The 17,366-nt window shown below is 42.6% G+C and overlaps 1 protein-coding gene across 5 annotated transcripts in view; it reads right to left on the reverse strand.

The window, feature by feature from the left end:
• The window catches only part of iqsec3a (IQ motif and Sec7 domain ArfGEF 3a), a 65,277-nt gene extending 48,031 nt beyond the window's left edge, over window positions 1–17,246 (reverse strand). For all 5 annotated transcript variants that reach the window (XR_009130345.1, XM_058077793.1, XM_058077797.1 and 2 more), the window contains exons 1-2: window positions 16,532–17,246; window positions 4,117–4,197 (exon numbers count right to left, since the gene is read on the reverse strand). Coding sequence is in view for 4 of the 5 variants with exons in the window: in XM_058077793.1 (XP_057933776.1) it covers window positions 4,117–4,197; window positions 16,532–17,115 (665 nt within the window). In the remaining variant the exon portion in view is untranslated. The remainder of the gene's footprint in view (window positions 1–4,116; window positions 4,198–16,531) is intronic.
• Window positions 17,247–17,366: the final 120 nt, after the last annotated feature.

Here is a 17,366-nt window from a genome sequence, read left to right on the forward strand (position 1 = left end):
GCTAAAAGCCTTAATGTCGTGTCATTTGTGTGTGTGTGTGTGTGTGTGTGTGTGTGTGCTGAGAGCCAATAAATAAATACGTCGGACACCCCTACTCCAAGATTAAAGAACATTGTGCTCTTATATGAGTAACACTTTCTCTTAATAATGTGACTTTAGCTTGTAAAATGGCCACCAAATCACTGTTCTTCTTTTCCATGTTTGCTTTTTTTTAATAATAATTTTTTAATGTAATTTAGTTTTTTTTGTAAATGTACTAAGAGCCAATGAAAAAACGCTACGGGGCCACAAATGGCCCCCACGCCGCAGGTTGGAGACCCAGTCTTGTCCACATGAAAAAAGCCATTGAGAAACATTTTCTACCGCTTATCCTCACGAGGGTCGCGGGGGGGGTGCTGGAGCCTATCCCAGCTGTCTTGGGGCGAGAGGCGGGGTGTACACCCTGGACTGGTGGGCAGCCAGCCAATCACAGGGCACATATAGACAAACGACCATTCACACTATTTGGAGTGGCCGATTAACTTAGCATGTTTTTGGAATGTGGGAGGAAAAAAACGGAGTACCCGGAGAAAACCCACGTGCATGCAAACGCCACACAGAGATGGAGGTGGGAATTGAACTCTGGTCTCCTAGCTGTGAGGTCTGCGCACTAACCACTCGTCCTCCGTGCAGCACTTTGAGAGGCATTTTGTCCAATAAAAAGCTACAATAATCAGACCCTAGATCAGGGGTCGGGAACCTTTTTGGCTAAGAGAGCCATGAAGGCCAGATATTTTAAAATGTGTATCTGTGAGAGCCATATACATTTTTTTAAACATTGAATGCAATAAAATGTGTGCATTTTTATGTAAGACCAACAGTTTTAGATATAATGGGCTCTAATTACGTAGACCAGGCACACTACCCCACGCCAAGGGGGTGTGGCCAGCACACTTTCGTGAGCAGCGCAGTGTCTAATAATAAATCAAATACTTGCTGCCATTAATGCAACTTCTGCTGCTGCATAGTTTTGAACCGTATTCAGTACACGTATTTCATTCTTTTGGCCATCTTCACCAGAAGGCTTGGTTCTGCAGAGGTAGACTACCGCATTAGCCAGTAATAATCGAGTTTTGGTGTTTGACCTGGAAAATATCATCAAAAAAGATGGATATGGTCGGCCGTATTGCAGTAGAAAATAGATGGACGGATTAAAATGCATAAGAAAGTTGATTTTGAATATTATTTTTAACAGTGATTTCTGTGATGTTTACTTTAAAATGTTAGCAAACATACATTTTTATTGTGGTAAATGCTTGAGAGCCAGATACAGTCATCAAAAGAGCCCTACCTGGCTCCCGAGCCATAGGTTCCCTACCTCTGCCCTAGATGATGTACATTATCGTTCTAATCTGTTATGTTATTATGTTGTGTTATCACGTTATCGGGGGTCAATAAGTTCATGTTCGGTTGTTAAATAAGGCTGAGAAACACGACTCCATGTGGCCGATTATGCAAATGAGACATCGTGCCGCCGGTGTCTTTGACAAAAGCATTTTGGAGTCCCACTTCCTCATTAAAGGCTGCTAACTTTACAAATTCCTGCTCTTTTATCGCCCTTCATATGACCTTCCGGCTAGAAGGAATTAGCACGTTGACGCTCCAGAATTACTCGAAAAGTGAACATCAACAAATCTGTCGGATTCTGGTGTGAAGCTGACATTTGACGAGTGGCGCCATGTTTCTTGGCATTTATTCATCAATATAAACGACATAAACAGGTTCCTGATGTACAGCATTTACGGTATATATATGTCTGATGATCAGCTGATCACACACAAATAAGACAAAGATGCTAATTCTAAGCAAAAAAAAAAAAAATAGCATGCAACATGATTTTGTAACATTTTTTCTGTGTGTGTGTGTGTGTGTGTGTGTACACGTGAACACAGATGCAGTACATGTACCCGCTCCTTTCCAGCATGAAAGACCTTGCATACAGTACACACATCAATGCATTCTAATAATACAGTTCTGGTGGGTCAAAAAAAAAAACAAACAAACAACAAAAATACTCTCACAGTCTGATGTGACCACAGTGGACAGACAAAGGCCCGCATGACGTGAGCATGGACGGTGATGGACGAGATGAGGTGGAAGAGGGGGTGGGCGGTGGGGGGTGGTCATGTAGATGATGATGATGATGCCGCGTGAAGTCACGGACAACGAGGCGGAAATCAACAATACAATACGGCTTTGGGTGTCAAAATACAACGGAAAAAAGATGTGACCAGAAAACAAATAAATTTAAAAAAAAAAAGGCCGGTCTCCGTTTCGGGCCCTGCTTTGAGGTGGTTTTGCTTTAGCATGTTAGCTCCACCCCCTGCCCCCCGCACCTGCCCCTCCCGGACCTCCATTAGTAGTTAACACAGCGTCTAATTGGGTTGCTTATCTGCTAGCTTGGACCAAGCGAGATAAAACAATAAACAAAAGATAGCTTAATTGCTACCGGTGCTCTTTGGACATATGAATCATTTATACAAAGAAATAAATATTTTGGGGGGGGGGGGGGTTGATTTCACTTGAAATGTCATAGATAAATATTGATAAGCACGCTTAACCCTCCTCTTGTGTTAGGGTCGGCACCGACTCGTTTTACATTTTAATGCATAAAAAGAATAATAACATTTGTTTATTGCATTAAGGCTTTTTGACTTTGTCAGGAAACTCTATTTCAACAAAATAAAACCCAAAAAAAAATTTTTTTTACAAAATTTTAAAATGTTCTGGTTGAAATTATGACCCGGTTATAATAATAATATGACTATAAAGCAATATTTGGAGTGTTTTCTCATCATGTAAGCTTCAGGGGATTCTCATTTTGACCGCTTTTCCAGTTTACATGTGACGTGAATTCACTCATTTGATTGGCTGATTTCACATTTACTATTTGGATCATGGGAAAAAAAAATGGCAAGAAGTACAGTGAACCAAGATCTGGACCTGTTCTGCTTTTTCATTTCACTTTATACTAAAGTTCTGTTGCCGAAAACAATCACTTTTTCTACCTTTTCTTGACATGAATATATATGGGACAAAATTCACTCCAACACCATACATGTTTTTTTAGTGATTAATACTAAAATGAGAAAATAAATAAAACTAATTGATTTAATAGATATATTCTATAGCTCTCAGTAATAGCCAGGTAATTGAACCCTGGCACTAACCACTTGTCCACCGTGCAGCACTTTGAGAGGCATTTTGTCCAATAAAAAGCTACAATAATCATACCCTAGATGTACAGTATGATGATGTACATTATCGTTCCAATCTGTTATGTTATTATGTTGTGTTATCACGTTATCGGGGGTCAATAAGTTCATGTTCGGTTGTTAAATAAGGCTGAGAAACACGACTCCATGTGGCCGATTATGCAAATGAGACATCGTGCCGCCGGTGTCTTTGACAAAAGCATTTTGGAGTCCCATTTCCTCATTAAAGGCTGCTAACTAACTAACAAATTCCTGCTCTTTTATCGCCCTTCATATGACCTTCCGGCTAGAAGGAATTAGCACGTCGACACTCAATTACTCGAAAAGTGAACATCAACAAATCTGTCGGATTCTGGTGGGAAGCTGACATTTGACGGGTAACAAAAGAATTCAATTTATGAATATGATTCTTTTGAGGTTCATTTTACCATTTTTGGAAATAGAAATGGAGGGGTATAGTGACAAAAAAAGCCCACACCAAAAGTATTAAAATCAACATTTTCATGGATGAAGAAGCCTAAGCAAATTTGATGGTAACTTATTGTTTTTAGTGTATTTTATAGCTGATTTAATACATGGGTCAAAAGCGACCCGTTAACATAAGAGATGATACCAGAAATCTAACACAAGAGGAAGGTTAATAAAAGCCATCTTGACAGTTAATAACTGTGCAAAAGTGACAGATTATCATTTGGTTTTTGGCTCGACATTAAAATGGACTTGAATTATAATTTTTGGCCAGACAAAAATATCGTTTTTTTACAAACCACTTCAACAGAGATGACGCTAGCTGTCAACTGGACTTATGGCGTCTTAGCCGGAAACACATCGATTTGCACGACACGGCGGCGGACATTCTTACCTGGGGACACAAGCGGAAGAGGACTCCCCCTCAGGGGCATCCGGGGCTGGGCAGCAGAACTGATGCAGCACGGTTTGGTTGCTGGGGGGGGGGGGGGGGGGGAGAAGAGCAAAAACAGGTTTAGACACTTCATCCGAGGAGGCAGAAGAAAAGAAGGATTGTTGCTGCTGGGGGGGGGACGGATGACATCCTTCATTCGTCTAGAGCAGGCGTTTCCGACATTGCCACTTTTACGTTCGATGCTCTGTCATTTTGGATTAAAGTTAGAATAAGACATCCAGAACATTCCACAATAGCATTGAAGGTGTTGTTGACATAGATGGATGGCGTGCACATTTCAAATCAAATATAAATGTAAGGTATATCTAATTTGAAAATTCAACCCAAATTATGAAGCAGCTACTTACTTTTGTGGATAAGTTTGTTGTTCTGGCATGATAGATTAAAGTAAGAAAACATTGCTATTGCTTCTTCATCAACTGACAAGTTACCTAAAATTTTGTGTGCTAATGCGTCAAGCATTGCATGTTGTATGTGTCGCGTTCTTTGTTCCGTCATTTTGGATTAAAGTTGAACAGAACTATCAAACTTTTCCACACTGTTGTTGATCCCGTCCAATTACTTGTGTAGACCGGATTTCGGGAACTGACCACTTCCAAATTATGCAGCATCGACTTACTTTTGTGGATAAGTTTGTTGTTCTGGCATGATAGATTAAAGTTGAAAGCAACTATCCACACTATTGCTTCTTCTTCGACTGACAGAAGTTACCTAAAATTTGGTGTGCTAATGTTGGTGTCCCTTGCATGTTGTATGTGTAGCGTTCTTTGTTCTGTCATTTTGGATTAAAGTTTGAAGTATCAAACTTTCCCACACTGTTGTTGATCCCGTCCAATTACTTGTATAGACCGGATTTCGGGAACTGACCACTGCCAAATTATGCAGCATCGACTTACTTTTGTGGATAAGTTTGTTGTTCTGGCATGATAGATTAAAGTTGAAAGCAACTATTCACACTATTGCTTCTTCTTCAACTGACAGAGGTTACCTAAAATTTGGTGTGCTAATGTTGGTGTCCCTTGCATGTTGTATGTGTAGCGTTCTTTGTTCTGTCATTTTGGATTAAAGTTGAACAGAACTATCAAACTTTTCCACACTGTTGTTGATCCAGTCCAATTACTTGTGTAGACCGGATTTCGGGAACTGACCACTTCCAAATTATGCAGCATCGACTTACTTTTGTGGATAAGTTTGTTGTTCTGGCATGATAGATTAAAGTTGAAAGCAACTATGCACACTATTGCTTCTTCTTCAACTGGCAGAAGTTACCTAAAATTTGGTGTGTTAATGTTGGTGTCCCTTGCATGCTGTATGTGTAGTGTTCCTTGTTCCGTCATTTTGGATTAAAGTAGAACAGAACTATCAAACTTTTCCACACTGTTGTTGCTCCAGTCCAATTACTTGTGTAGACCGGATTTCGGGAACTGACCACTTCCAAATTATGCAGCATCGACTTACTTTTGTGGATAAGTTTGTTGTTCTGGCATGATAGATTAAAGTTGAAAGCAACTATTCACACTATTGCTTCTTCTTCGACTGACAGAAGTTACCAAAAATTTGGTGTGCTAATGTGTTAAGTTCCTTGTTCCGTCATTTTGGATTAAAGTTGAACAGAACTATCAAACTTTTCCACACTGTTGTTAATCCCGTCCAAATATAGACTGAATTTTGGGGACTGAGCACTGCCAAATTATGAAACATCGACTTAAACGATGGTTACATGTTCCGGCGTTGTGGATTAAAGTTAAAACCAACAATACACAAGTTACTTCTTCTTCCACTGACAGCAGCTAATGTATGCTAATGTATGCTAATGTACAAAGTCCCTTGCAACACGCAAGTTCTGTGTACCAAGTTCTTTGTTCCATTATTTTGGATCACAGTTTAAAAATTTGAACTTTCCTGAATAACATGGAAGATGTTGTTGCCAATCCTGTCCAATTGCTTGTGTAAGACCGGATTTTTCCCACAGAAGTAAGGACGGGAGAAGAACATCAAACATCAAACCACGCTATTATCATTCTCTCAAAATAGTAAATATTCATTTTGCATGTTTTATACATTGTTACATGACAATAGCATGAGATAACAACGCGATCTGGAGTGCACCTTGAAAATGTCGCCAACCATCTCGAAATAAACACAGCAGCAACATCTGGAATTGTCTACATTGAGTGGAATACATTTGTTAACGACTGAGCTGCCAACCGACGCGGAAAATGACGGCAACGACGACGGCTCGTTGATTTCGCCACATTAGGCGAGACATCAGAAGACAATGAACTCTGTTTTACCTTTAAAGCACCGAAACGTCTGTTAGCATCATCCATCCTCCCAATTTCTGAATGCTAAATATGCATCAATGTTTCATATATTGTGCACAAATTCACTCCCTTTATCGTCTCCGTGTGAACTCAACACCCCCTGCTTGCTCCAAACCGGCTAATTCCGTCCTCTTTAAGCCCTTCCCACAGTCTTGGTTGCAGGGGTGTGTGCATGGTGTGGGGGTCTAATCTGCACAGCACTGTGAAGTTGTAAACTCTCATTACTAATGTGTTTGCAACTGTCAATAACCCCCGCTGATGCAACTCAGAAAGAGCCAAATGGACCGCTAAAAGGTCAAACACGAGGACAAGGACGCACTGCGTTTGCATCGCAGGATGCAGGATGTACTGGCTGCCATATTTGTGTCTAGTACTACTGAAAAGGCAATTAGCCGGCTTATTATACACCAATGAAAACGTCATCACACGTCTGCGAGATTAATTTCATACTGCTCCTTTATTGCCTGCATTACGTCAATTTCACCAGCAGCAATATGGCTAAAAGCTCTGCTTCATCAGCGGAGGGCACTTCAAATGTTTTAGAGTGAAGCTTCACTTCCATCACTCAGTCTAGGCTAAAAGGTACACACACACACATATATATATATAAAAAAAGACACAGACATATTAAAAAAAAGCTCCTTGAAAGGTTTACGTCAGCACCAGGGAGACTCCCGAGAGACTTAGAGCTTGCTTTTCTGCAAGAAGCTGATGGACAAAGAACACTTTTCCCACAAGAAACCACAAAGGAGCAGGAACATGTATTTTATGTCCTAAAAGAGAAGACGGAAGACAGCAGGGAGAGAAGAAACACACTGTCTGGGTTCAAGGTCGTCACTGTTATACTAAACTAAATCAGGACACTTCATTAGGCACACCTGTACTGGTTGATACAATTTTAGATTTCAATTTTAGATCAGCGAAATGAAATATACTACATCAACATTTAAACTCACTGCTAATTTACTCCACAATTTAAAATATTACTCGTAATGCGATCTGAATAAAGTACATACCATTTGTAAACAGCGATTAAACACCCATGCTAGCACTATGGACGATTAGCATTAGCAGCTAGCTAACAGGAGCGAGAGAAATAGCCACAAACGCCTCCATATATTGTGTGAAAATCTATTTATCACAATAAAATAATAACAAGGGCATTATTATTGTAACACGATATAGATGCTTATCATATTAAAGTAGTGTAAGCTTAATACCCGAAGACGCAGCTGTTGTTCATTGCTTCTCACTTCCGGGGTACCAAGGCATTACTAATCAAGCCACGCACTGTTCATCAACCACCTTATTAAATAGAAGATGAATCAAAAACAATGTCTGTTTCCTAAAAGTAGACACTTACTTCTTACAAATATATTTCTGGCAAGAAAATCTAACAAATGACATGTATATTTATCATATTAGTGTAAGACTTTGATGAGAAACTGTACAGTTTAAAATATTACTCGTAATGCGACCTGAATTCAAGTACATACCATTTGTGAACAGCGATTAAACAGCCATGCTAGCACGATGGACGATTAGCATTAGCAGCTAGCTAACAGGAGCGAGAGAAATAGCCGCAAACGTCTCCATATATTGTGTGAAAATCGATTTCTCACAATAATAACAAGGACAGTATTATTGTAACACGATATAGATGCGTATCATATTAAAGTAGTGTAAGCTTAATACCTGAAGACGCAGCTGTCGTGCTCGTTGCTTCTCACTTCCGGGGTAGCAAGGCATTACTAATCAAGCGACGCATTGTTCATCAACAACCTTATTAAATAGAAAATGAATTTAAAAAAATGTCTGTTTTCTAAAAGTAGACACTTATTTCTTACAAATCTATAACAAATGACATGTATATTTATCATATTAGTGTCAGACTTTAATGAGGAAACTGCACAGTTTAAAATATTACTCGTAATGCGATCTGAATAAAGTACATACCAATTGTGAACAGCGATGAAACACCCATGCTAGCACTATGCACGATTAGCATTAGCAGCTAGCTAACAGGAGCGAGAGAAATAGCTCCATATATTGTGTGAAAATCTATTTCTCACAATAAAATAATAACAAGGGCATTATTATTGTAACATGATATAGATGCTTATCATATTAAAGTAGTGTAAGCTTAATACCCGAAGACGCAGCTGTTATTCATTGATTCTCACTTCCGGGGTACCAAGGCATTACTAATCAAGCGACGCACTGTTCATCAACGACCTTATTAAACGGAAAATGAATCAAAAACAATGTCTGTTTCGAAAAAGTAGACAATTATTTCTTATAAATCTATTTCTGACAAGAAAATCTAACAAATGACATGTATATTTATCATATTAGTGTAAGACTTTGATGAGACTCCCACTTATGGAGCACCAAGGCACTGCTAATCAATCGGCGCACTATTCATCAACAACCTTATTAAATGGAAAAAGAATTTAAAAAATGACTATGTCATACAAGTACACACTTATTTTCTTACATTACTTTTTTGTTTGCTTCAGGTTTAGAAGTCATATCTTGAAATATGAGCAAAAAAATGTCATCATCCTCAACATCAAACGGCACACACTCCTTGTAAACTTCTAAGAGTTTCCTCCCAAAAGAAAAGAAAAGGCGCTTTTTAGAGAGAATAGTGGCACAAGTTGAAAATAATTGATGTTGTGCTTGACAACTCGGGGATTATTATTTATCTGTGTCCAGGCAAGAAGTGTGTTTGTTGTTGTTGAGTTAAAGGTTATGAGCAGCCAGCAGGAAAACAGGAGGATGGGGGGGGGCACACTCTGTGGGGATGACAATTCCCACAGTTGTCATGGCGTCTGAAGCTAGTGCATTTGTAGCAGAGACATGGCGTTACGTGCGCCCCATCTGCGAGTGATGCTGTGGCGGCAGACATTGGCAATCAAACTGAATGCTAAGAAAGAGCCATTGCTGCCACAATCAGACCGCCGTGCTAATTAGCAGCATCCTCGCTTTGTTTTTTGTCGTGCGCAATCCAATACATCGCTGTGAAGCTTGCTCGAGTGTGTCGAAGAGCCGGGAAGCCGCAGTGGCCAGCGCCCGGAGGTCGACGAGAGGCAGCATTGCAGTCGTTGGCGGAGTTAACCATACCTGACGTTTCCTCAGGCCAGTGGCTCCACTAACTGCACAAACAATGTGCAGTGAATGCATGTTAGCCGACAACAGCAAACAGGCCCCACTGAGCTAAAATGACAATTTAGTCCAGTTTTCTGTAAAGCAGTGGCCCCCCCCGACCTTTATGAGTACATGGAACAGCTTGTTTCTGTCACAGACGGAATGAGAGCGCTGGGCTGTAGACCTCATAGAAAACAATGGCAAGATATCACAGTAAAATACTGTACAAAATACACAAGATAAATACTGAACGGTCAGCACTCAAAATCCAGCCTTACACAAGGAATTGGATGAGATTGGCTACAATTTCAATTTCTTTTTTACTTTAATCCAAAATGACGGAACAAAGAACGTGACACCCCACACATGCAACATTTAAGGGATTTGCTTCGTTAACATGCCTGAAAGCAATGCAATATTTTAAGTAGCTGAAGTTAAGGAAGACTTTAACTTTAATCCACAATACCACAACAATGAACTTCTCCACACAAAAAAAATTATTTTAAGTAGCTGCTTCATAATTTTGTATTGAATTTGATGAGGAATTGGATGAGATTGGCTACAACGTCTTCACTAACATTGTGGAAAAATCTCAATCGTTCTTTTCGACTTTAATCCAAAATGACGGAACAAAGAACGTGGCACCCCACACATGCAACATGTAAGGGATTTGCTGTGTTAACATGCCTGAAAGCAATGCAATATTTTAAGTAGCTGAAGTTAAGGAAGACTTTAACTTGAATCCACAATGCCACAACAATGAACTTCTCCACAAAAAAAAAAACATTTTAAGTAGCTGCTTCATAATTTTGTATTGAATTTGATGAGGAATTGGATGAGATTGGCTCCAACGTCTTCACTGCCATTGTGGAAACATCTCAATCGTTTTTTTCGACTTTAATCCAAAATGACGGAACAAAGAACGTGGCACCCCACACATGCAACAATTAAGGGATTTGCTTCGTTAACATGCCTGAAAGCAATGCAATATTTTAAGTAGCTGAAGTTAAGGAAGACTTTAACTTTAATCCACAATGCCACAACAATGAACTTCTCCACACAAAAAAAAACATTTTAAGTAGCTGCTTCATAATTTTGTATTGAATTTGATGAGGAATTGGATGAGATTGGCTACAATGTCTTCACTAACATTGTGGAAAAATCTCAATCGTTTTTTTTTTTCGACTTTAATCCAAAATGACGGAACAAAGAACGTGGCACCCCACACATGCAACATTTAAGGGATTTGCTTCGTTAACATGCCTGAAAGCAATGCAATATTTTAAGTAGCTGAAGTTAAGGAAGACTTTAACTTTAATCCACAATACCACAACAATGAACTTCTCCATTAAAAAAAATATATTTTAAGTAGTTGCTTCATAATTTTGTATTGAATTTGGCTTTCTTGTCCATGGTTTTTATTTAGCAACCCTTGCGAGAAAGTTTTTTATGCGCTTGACAACTTTGACCGCCAAAGAGAAATTAATTTATTATAGCTTATTATTATTATTTATTATTTTTTACCGTCCATTTTGCTGCGTTTTTGGTCGCAGTCAGCGCCCAAAATCCAGTCTTACACGAGGAATTGGATGAGATTGGCTACAACGTCTTCACTGCCATTGTGGAAACATCTCAATCGTTTTTTTTTACTTTAATCCAAAATGACGGAACAAAGAACGTGGCACCCCACACATGCAACATTTAAGGGATTTGCTGTGTTAACATGCCTGAAAGCAATGCAATATTTTAAGTAGCTGAAGTTAAGGACGACTTTAACTTTAATCCACAATGCCACAACAATGAACTTCTCCACAAAAAAAAACATTTTAAGTAGCCTAAGTGAAACTAATTTTCATTCATTCATTTTCTACCGCTTTTCACGGGGTGCTGGAGCCTATCCCAGCTGTCTTGGGGCGAGAGGCGGGGTACACCCTGGACTGTTGGCCAGCCAGCCAATCACAGGGCACATACGTATAGTCAAACAACCATTCACACTCACATTTATACATATGGACAATTTGGAGTGGCTAATTAACCTAGCATGTTTTTGCAATGTAGGAGGAAATCGGAGTACCCGGAGAAAACCCACACAGAGATGTCCGAGGGTGGGATTGAACTCGGGTCTCCTAGCTGTGGGGTCTGCGCGCTAACCACTTAACCCCCGTGCAGCTTGAAATTTATTTATTATAGCTATAGTAGCTATTATAGCACACAAGTAATTGGACGTGATTGACAACAATGTCATCAGCACCACTGAGGAAAGTTCTTGGCTTTAACTTTAATCCCAAATGACAAAACAAAGAACTTTGCAATGGATGAAACCATCCGTGTAGCTGCAGTCTTCATTTGGGTTGAATTTGTTGTCCTTATCGGCCTTGGAATTTTTTTTCCACAGTCCCAGTAAGAAAGATTGCTAGCATGATTTGTCTGTTGGAGTGCTCACGGGCCAGTCGCCCAACTACAGAACTACGGAACTACGGAACTACGGAACGGAATATTATTCCTTTGTTCATTTAGCCGAGCGCCTAACCCCCCCACATGGTGCAAAACAACAGAATTGTCAGAGGGATTTTCAGCACCGAGCTTCCCAGGGAATGAAATCCGGGCGACAGATGGAGGAACGTTTTCCCCCATCCCATTCAATAAACATTGTTCCTCCTTCCATAGAACAGTCGCTTCGCTGCCAGTCACGACATTTTACATCCGCGTATTAATACGGGAATGCCTTTTTTTTTTTTCTTCTCCGAGTGAAAACGGCTCACATTCCATCCACAATTCACCCGCCGGCTTCATCCGCACTGGTGAGAAATGAAGCAATTTAAAAGCATCCGAATGTGATATTCCGTGATTTCGTGCCAAGTCGCCCTGTCATGCAGGAAGACGTGATTCCCATTCCCACCACTGCATGGGGACGGTGAGTGTGTGGGGGGGGGGACCAGATAACAGCACAGCTTTGCAGAAATGAACATTTGACCTTTGGAGTGCTGAGAAGGCAAAGACAGAGAGAGTATAGATTGGACCGCTGGTCTCATTTATCACCCCCCAATCTATCTTAGCCCCGCCCACTGGGATTTTTTTACAGGAAACAGTAAAAAGCGATTGATTCTTCGACGCTTCCAGCATAAGACATCCGGTTCATATGCAAACAAAGAATGCTAACACATAGCCGTAGTAGCGCGCGGAAAAAAAAAACACCCCTACTGTGCTGCTATGACTTTTCTGACAAGTTACATTGACAGCTGATTGACAGGTTGAAAAACATGGTCGCCATCAAGCTTCTTTGCAAGGCCCTAAGTCATTCACCGTTTGTCACATGATGATACAACTTTCAGCATATCTGCATGCTATGTATGCTAGCATGTGTTCCAAAGCATAGGGGGCGCCACAGATTACAGCCGGGATTCTCAACTGGTGGGTTGGGGCCCAAAAGTGGGCTGCGGTTCCATTCTGGGTGTTATGTTGAACATTCATTTTCTGTACCGCTTATCCTCACAAGGGTCGTGGGAATGCCGGAGCCTATCCCAGCTGTCTTCGGGCGAGAGGCGGGGTACACCCTGGACTGGTGGCCAGCCAATCACAGGGCACATATAGACAAACAACCATTCACACTCACATTCATACCTATGGATAATTTGGAGTCGCCAGCTATCCTCACGAGACTCGAGGGGGTATGCTGGAGCCTATCCCAGCTGACTTCGGGCGAGAGGTGAGGTACACCCTGGACCGATCGCCTGCCGAATCGTTCATTCATTCATTCATTTTCTACCGCTTATCACCATGAAGGTCGCAGGGGGTGCTGGAGCCTATCCCAGCTGTCTTTGGGCGAGAGGCAGGGTACACCCTGGACCGGTGGCCAGCCAATCACAGGGCACATATAGACAAACAACCATTCACACTCACATTCATACCTATGGACAATATGGAGTCGCCAACTATCCTCACTAGGCTCGAGGGCGTATGCTGGAGCCTATCCCAGCTGACTTTGGGCGAGAGGCGAGGTACATCCTGGACCGGTTGCCTGCCGAATTGTTCATTTATTCATTCATTTTCTACCGCTTACCCTCACGAGGGTCGCGGGGGTGCTGGAGCCTATCCCAATTGTCTTCGGGCAAGAGGCGGGGTCCACGTTGGACAAACAACCATTCACACTCACATTCATACCTATGGATAATTTGGAGTCGCCAACTATCCTCGCTTGGCTCGAGGGGGTATGCTGGAGCCTATCCCAGCTGTCTTAGGGCAAGAGGCGGGGTCCACACTGAACTGGTGGCCAGCCAATCACAGGGCACATATAGACAAACAACCATTCACACTCACATTCATACCTATGGACAATTTGGAGTGGCTAATTAACCTAGCATGTTTTTGGAATGTGGGAGGAAACCGGAGTACCCGGAGAAAACCCACGCATGCATGGGGAGAACATGCAAACTCCACACAGAGATGGCCGAGGGTGGAATTGAACTCGGGTCTCCTAACTCTGAGGTCTGCGCGCTAACCACTCGACCACCGTGCAGCCTTACGTTTAACAATGTAACAGTACTCACTTTGACAAATACAATGAATGCATTTTCAATTGTTGTATTTGTAACATAAAGGAATACCGATGCTATTTATAGGTCCCATGCATCACATGACCTCCAATCAGACCATGTGATACGACTCAAAGCGGTCGTGGTAAATCATTCCAAAGGACGCAGCAAAAGCCTCCGGCACTCAAGCCACTTTATTCCTCAAGGACACGAGCAAGAGCAAGAGCAAGCCCGGGCCTACATGTTGACATGTGAGGGGCGGGGGCGGGGGCGGGGGCGGGGGTGGGGGCACCGAGGGAGCCGGACAACATGATGGCGGCCAGGTGGCGCGTGTGCATTAGTGAGTGTTTTGTCTTGTAAGAGCAAGGGCTTAATATATCTGGCTAAGAGGGGGAGAACCCACCTGGGGGCCATGTGAGAAGAGCGGGACTTCCACCTCGGGCGATTGTGGCCGTGGAAACGCACACACACACACACACACATGCACAAACACGCACACACACACACGCTTGAATACACAAGCACATCTCTTCCAGGAAATAGCCTTCTCCCCAGCACCCAAATGTCCCAATTCCACACTAGGCTTGTCCTCATTTGAGTCATGGGTAAGCTGGAGCCTATCCCAGCTGATGGGTGCACCCTGGCAAGGGTACATATAGGATAATTCCGAGCTTCACCATTGTATGTTTTTGGAATGTTTTTCGGAAATGAACATCCAATGTTTCAACCAAGACTTGTGTAGGCTCCAGCTATGGCTCCATCCCATTCAATGAGAACACCAGCGCAACCTCCATTAGCATTGAAACCAGGACGGCGTGACGTTCGAGAGCGTTTAATTTTTCATTTACGGCCTCACGAATAGATTTCCTGCTCTCTTCTTCTTCTTTTTTTTTTTTTTTTTTTTTTTTTAATCAAGCAAATGAGTCCCGGAAGCGCTGGAATTCCAGCGATGAGCGGAGACGCTACTCCGACCGTCCTGAGAATTGATGTCAGGGAACGGTTGAGACGTCCATCAAAATCCAATCCGAGCTTCCATCGCCGTGACAGGACGACATCGGACATGACGGCCATCACGTTCGAGTCTTGTCGGAAGCTGACAGAGTGGGATGTCTTCTTCCCAAATGGATGACCGGGACTGTCGGGGTAACCTTCTCGCGTACGTCCCGTTGGCTCCCGTTGGCGTTTGAAAGTTCATCCACCCACTCCGCATCGCTGCGATTATTTGGCCTATCATCACTTCCTGTCACTTCCTGCCTCCACAGGAACAAATCAGTGCGGATTATACCAAAAAGGGAACCAAAAGGGCGGACAGATGGGGCGGCTACAGCGGCACAAGTCACTCCGATGACCTTGAGCGGCGGCGGCGGCGCCGATGCATGAAAGTGGATTTAACGGAATACCGGCATCAGGATGTGATCGCTAAATCATCCAATTTCCAATTCTCTCTGTCCGCTCTTGAAGCCAGCACCAGGAAAGCAAATTGTTATCCATCCACGGGTTTCCCAACCGGGTCCCGGCAAGAACTGCATCAAAGGTCCAGTTTTTCTCTCCGGGGTCCGTACCCGGGTTCTCCAACCGTGAAATTCAACCGCGCTCATTTCAGTAAAAACTGATTATTTTGCTGTGCATTGCACCTCAAAATCCTCATGTTTGATGTCGGAATTCTGCCAATTTAAATGCATTTTGTTGCTGTTGCATAACAATAAATTTATTTAAAATATTATTAAATAAAAAAAAATATTTAATTATTATTTAATTATTTACCTTTAATTATTAATTAATTAGAATTAATTAATTACAAAATTAATTATAATTAATAATTCTTTAATTATCTTTTCATTTAAAAAAATAATAATAAAAGATATGATCTGTACAAAAAGATCATTTCATTGACTACCTGCAATAATAATACTAATAATAATACTAATAATAATACTAATAATAATACTAATAATAATACTAATACTAATACTAATACTAATGCTAATACTAATACTACTACTACTACTACTAATAATAATAATAATACAGCCAGGATTAAAAAAAAAATCAATATCCATTAAGCACCAGATTGATTTAGCTGCATGGGGGCTGGGGGCTGGGGGGCTGGGGTGGCTGTGTGAATAATGCCATAATACAGATTACCTGTAGCCAAAACGAAGCGTGTCCTCATCCCCGCTAAAGGAGCACGCTCAGCACATAGCGGGTCATATGACATGATGATGTGTCATGACATGGGGGGGTGGGGGTGGGGGGGCATATGTGCATTATGAATCAACATCCACAGGCATTAACATACGCATTATCATACTAGAAAATAGAAATACACGATATAGAATAAACACTCACTCTGTTTTCCTGGACAGTCCAACCGAGCGGCACAGCGTGGTGGGGGTCTGCGGGACCAGCGACTTGCAGCAGGGGTTCCTCTTGCCCTCCTCGGTGGGGTCCGGACTGGCTTGGGTAGCTTGGGGGGACTGTGGCGAGGTGGGCACCAGCTGGAGCTGCTGCGGGTGGTGGGGGGCCGGAGCAGGAGGGGTGGGATGTTGCTGATGCTGAGGCTGCTGCTGCTGCTGTTGGTGATGATGATGCTGATGCTGATGATGATGATGGTGAGCCTGCTGGCCGGCGTGCGCCGCAGCCTTGGTGCCGCCGCTTTGGTGGTGCTGATGCGGGTGGGCGTGCGCCTGCGGAGCCGGCGGGTGGTGGTGGTGCTGCTGCTGGTTCTGGTGCTGCTGGTTCTGCTGCTGCTGCACGTACTGATGGGGATCCCGTAGCTGCCGGTTCTCGCCGATCAGGTCCTCCACCTTCCGCTCGAGTTCGTCGATGCGCTGCCGCTGCGTCTGGATGAGGCTCTGCTGGTTCTGCACGATGGTGGTGAGCTCCTTCAGGTACAAGACGGCTTTCATCGGGTTATCCAGAAGGCTCTCCATCACTGAGGGGAAGATGTAGCCGAGTTCCCGGCTCGCTGTTCGGCTGCGGACCGTCGACGGAGGAGGCAAATCCGGGATGCTTGTGACGATCCGCTGCCTCCCTCTCTCTCTCTAATATGGTGCTGATGCAACGAAGGTGGGGGTGGGAGTGTCAGCAACGGTGGAGTGAGGGGGCGCGGCCATTGTGGGACACTGACGTCATTACGTATAGCACGCAGAGGAAGCGGTAGAACGTATAGTGGGGATTATCC

The sequence above is a fragment of the Doryrhamphus excisus genome, chromosome 7, assembly GCF_030265055.1.
Source record: "Doryrhamphus excisus isolate RoL2022-K1 chromosome 7, RoL_Dexc_1.0, whole genome shotgun sequence".
NCBI classification, from domain to species: Eukaryota; Metazoa; Chordata; class Actinopteri; order Syngnathiformes; family Syngnathidae; genus Doryrhamphus; species Doryrhamphus excisus.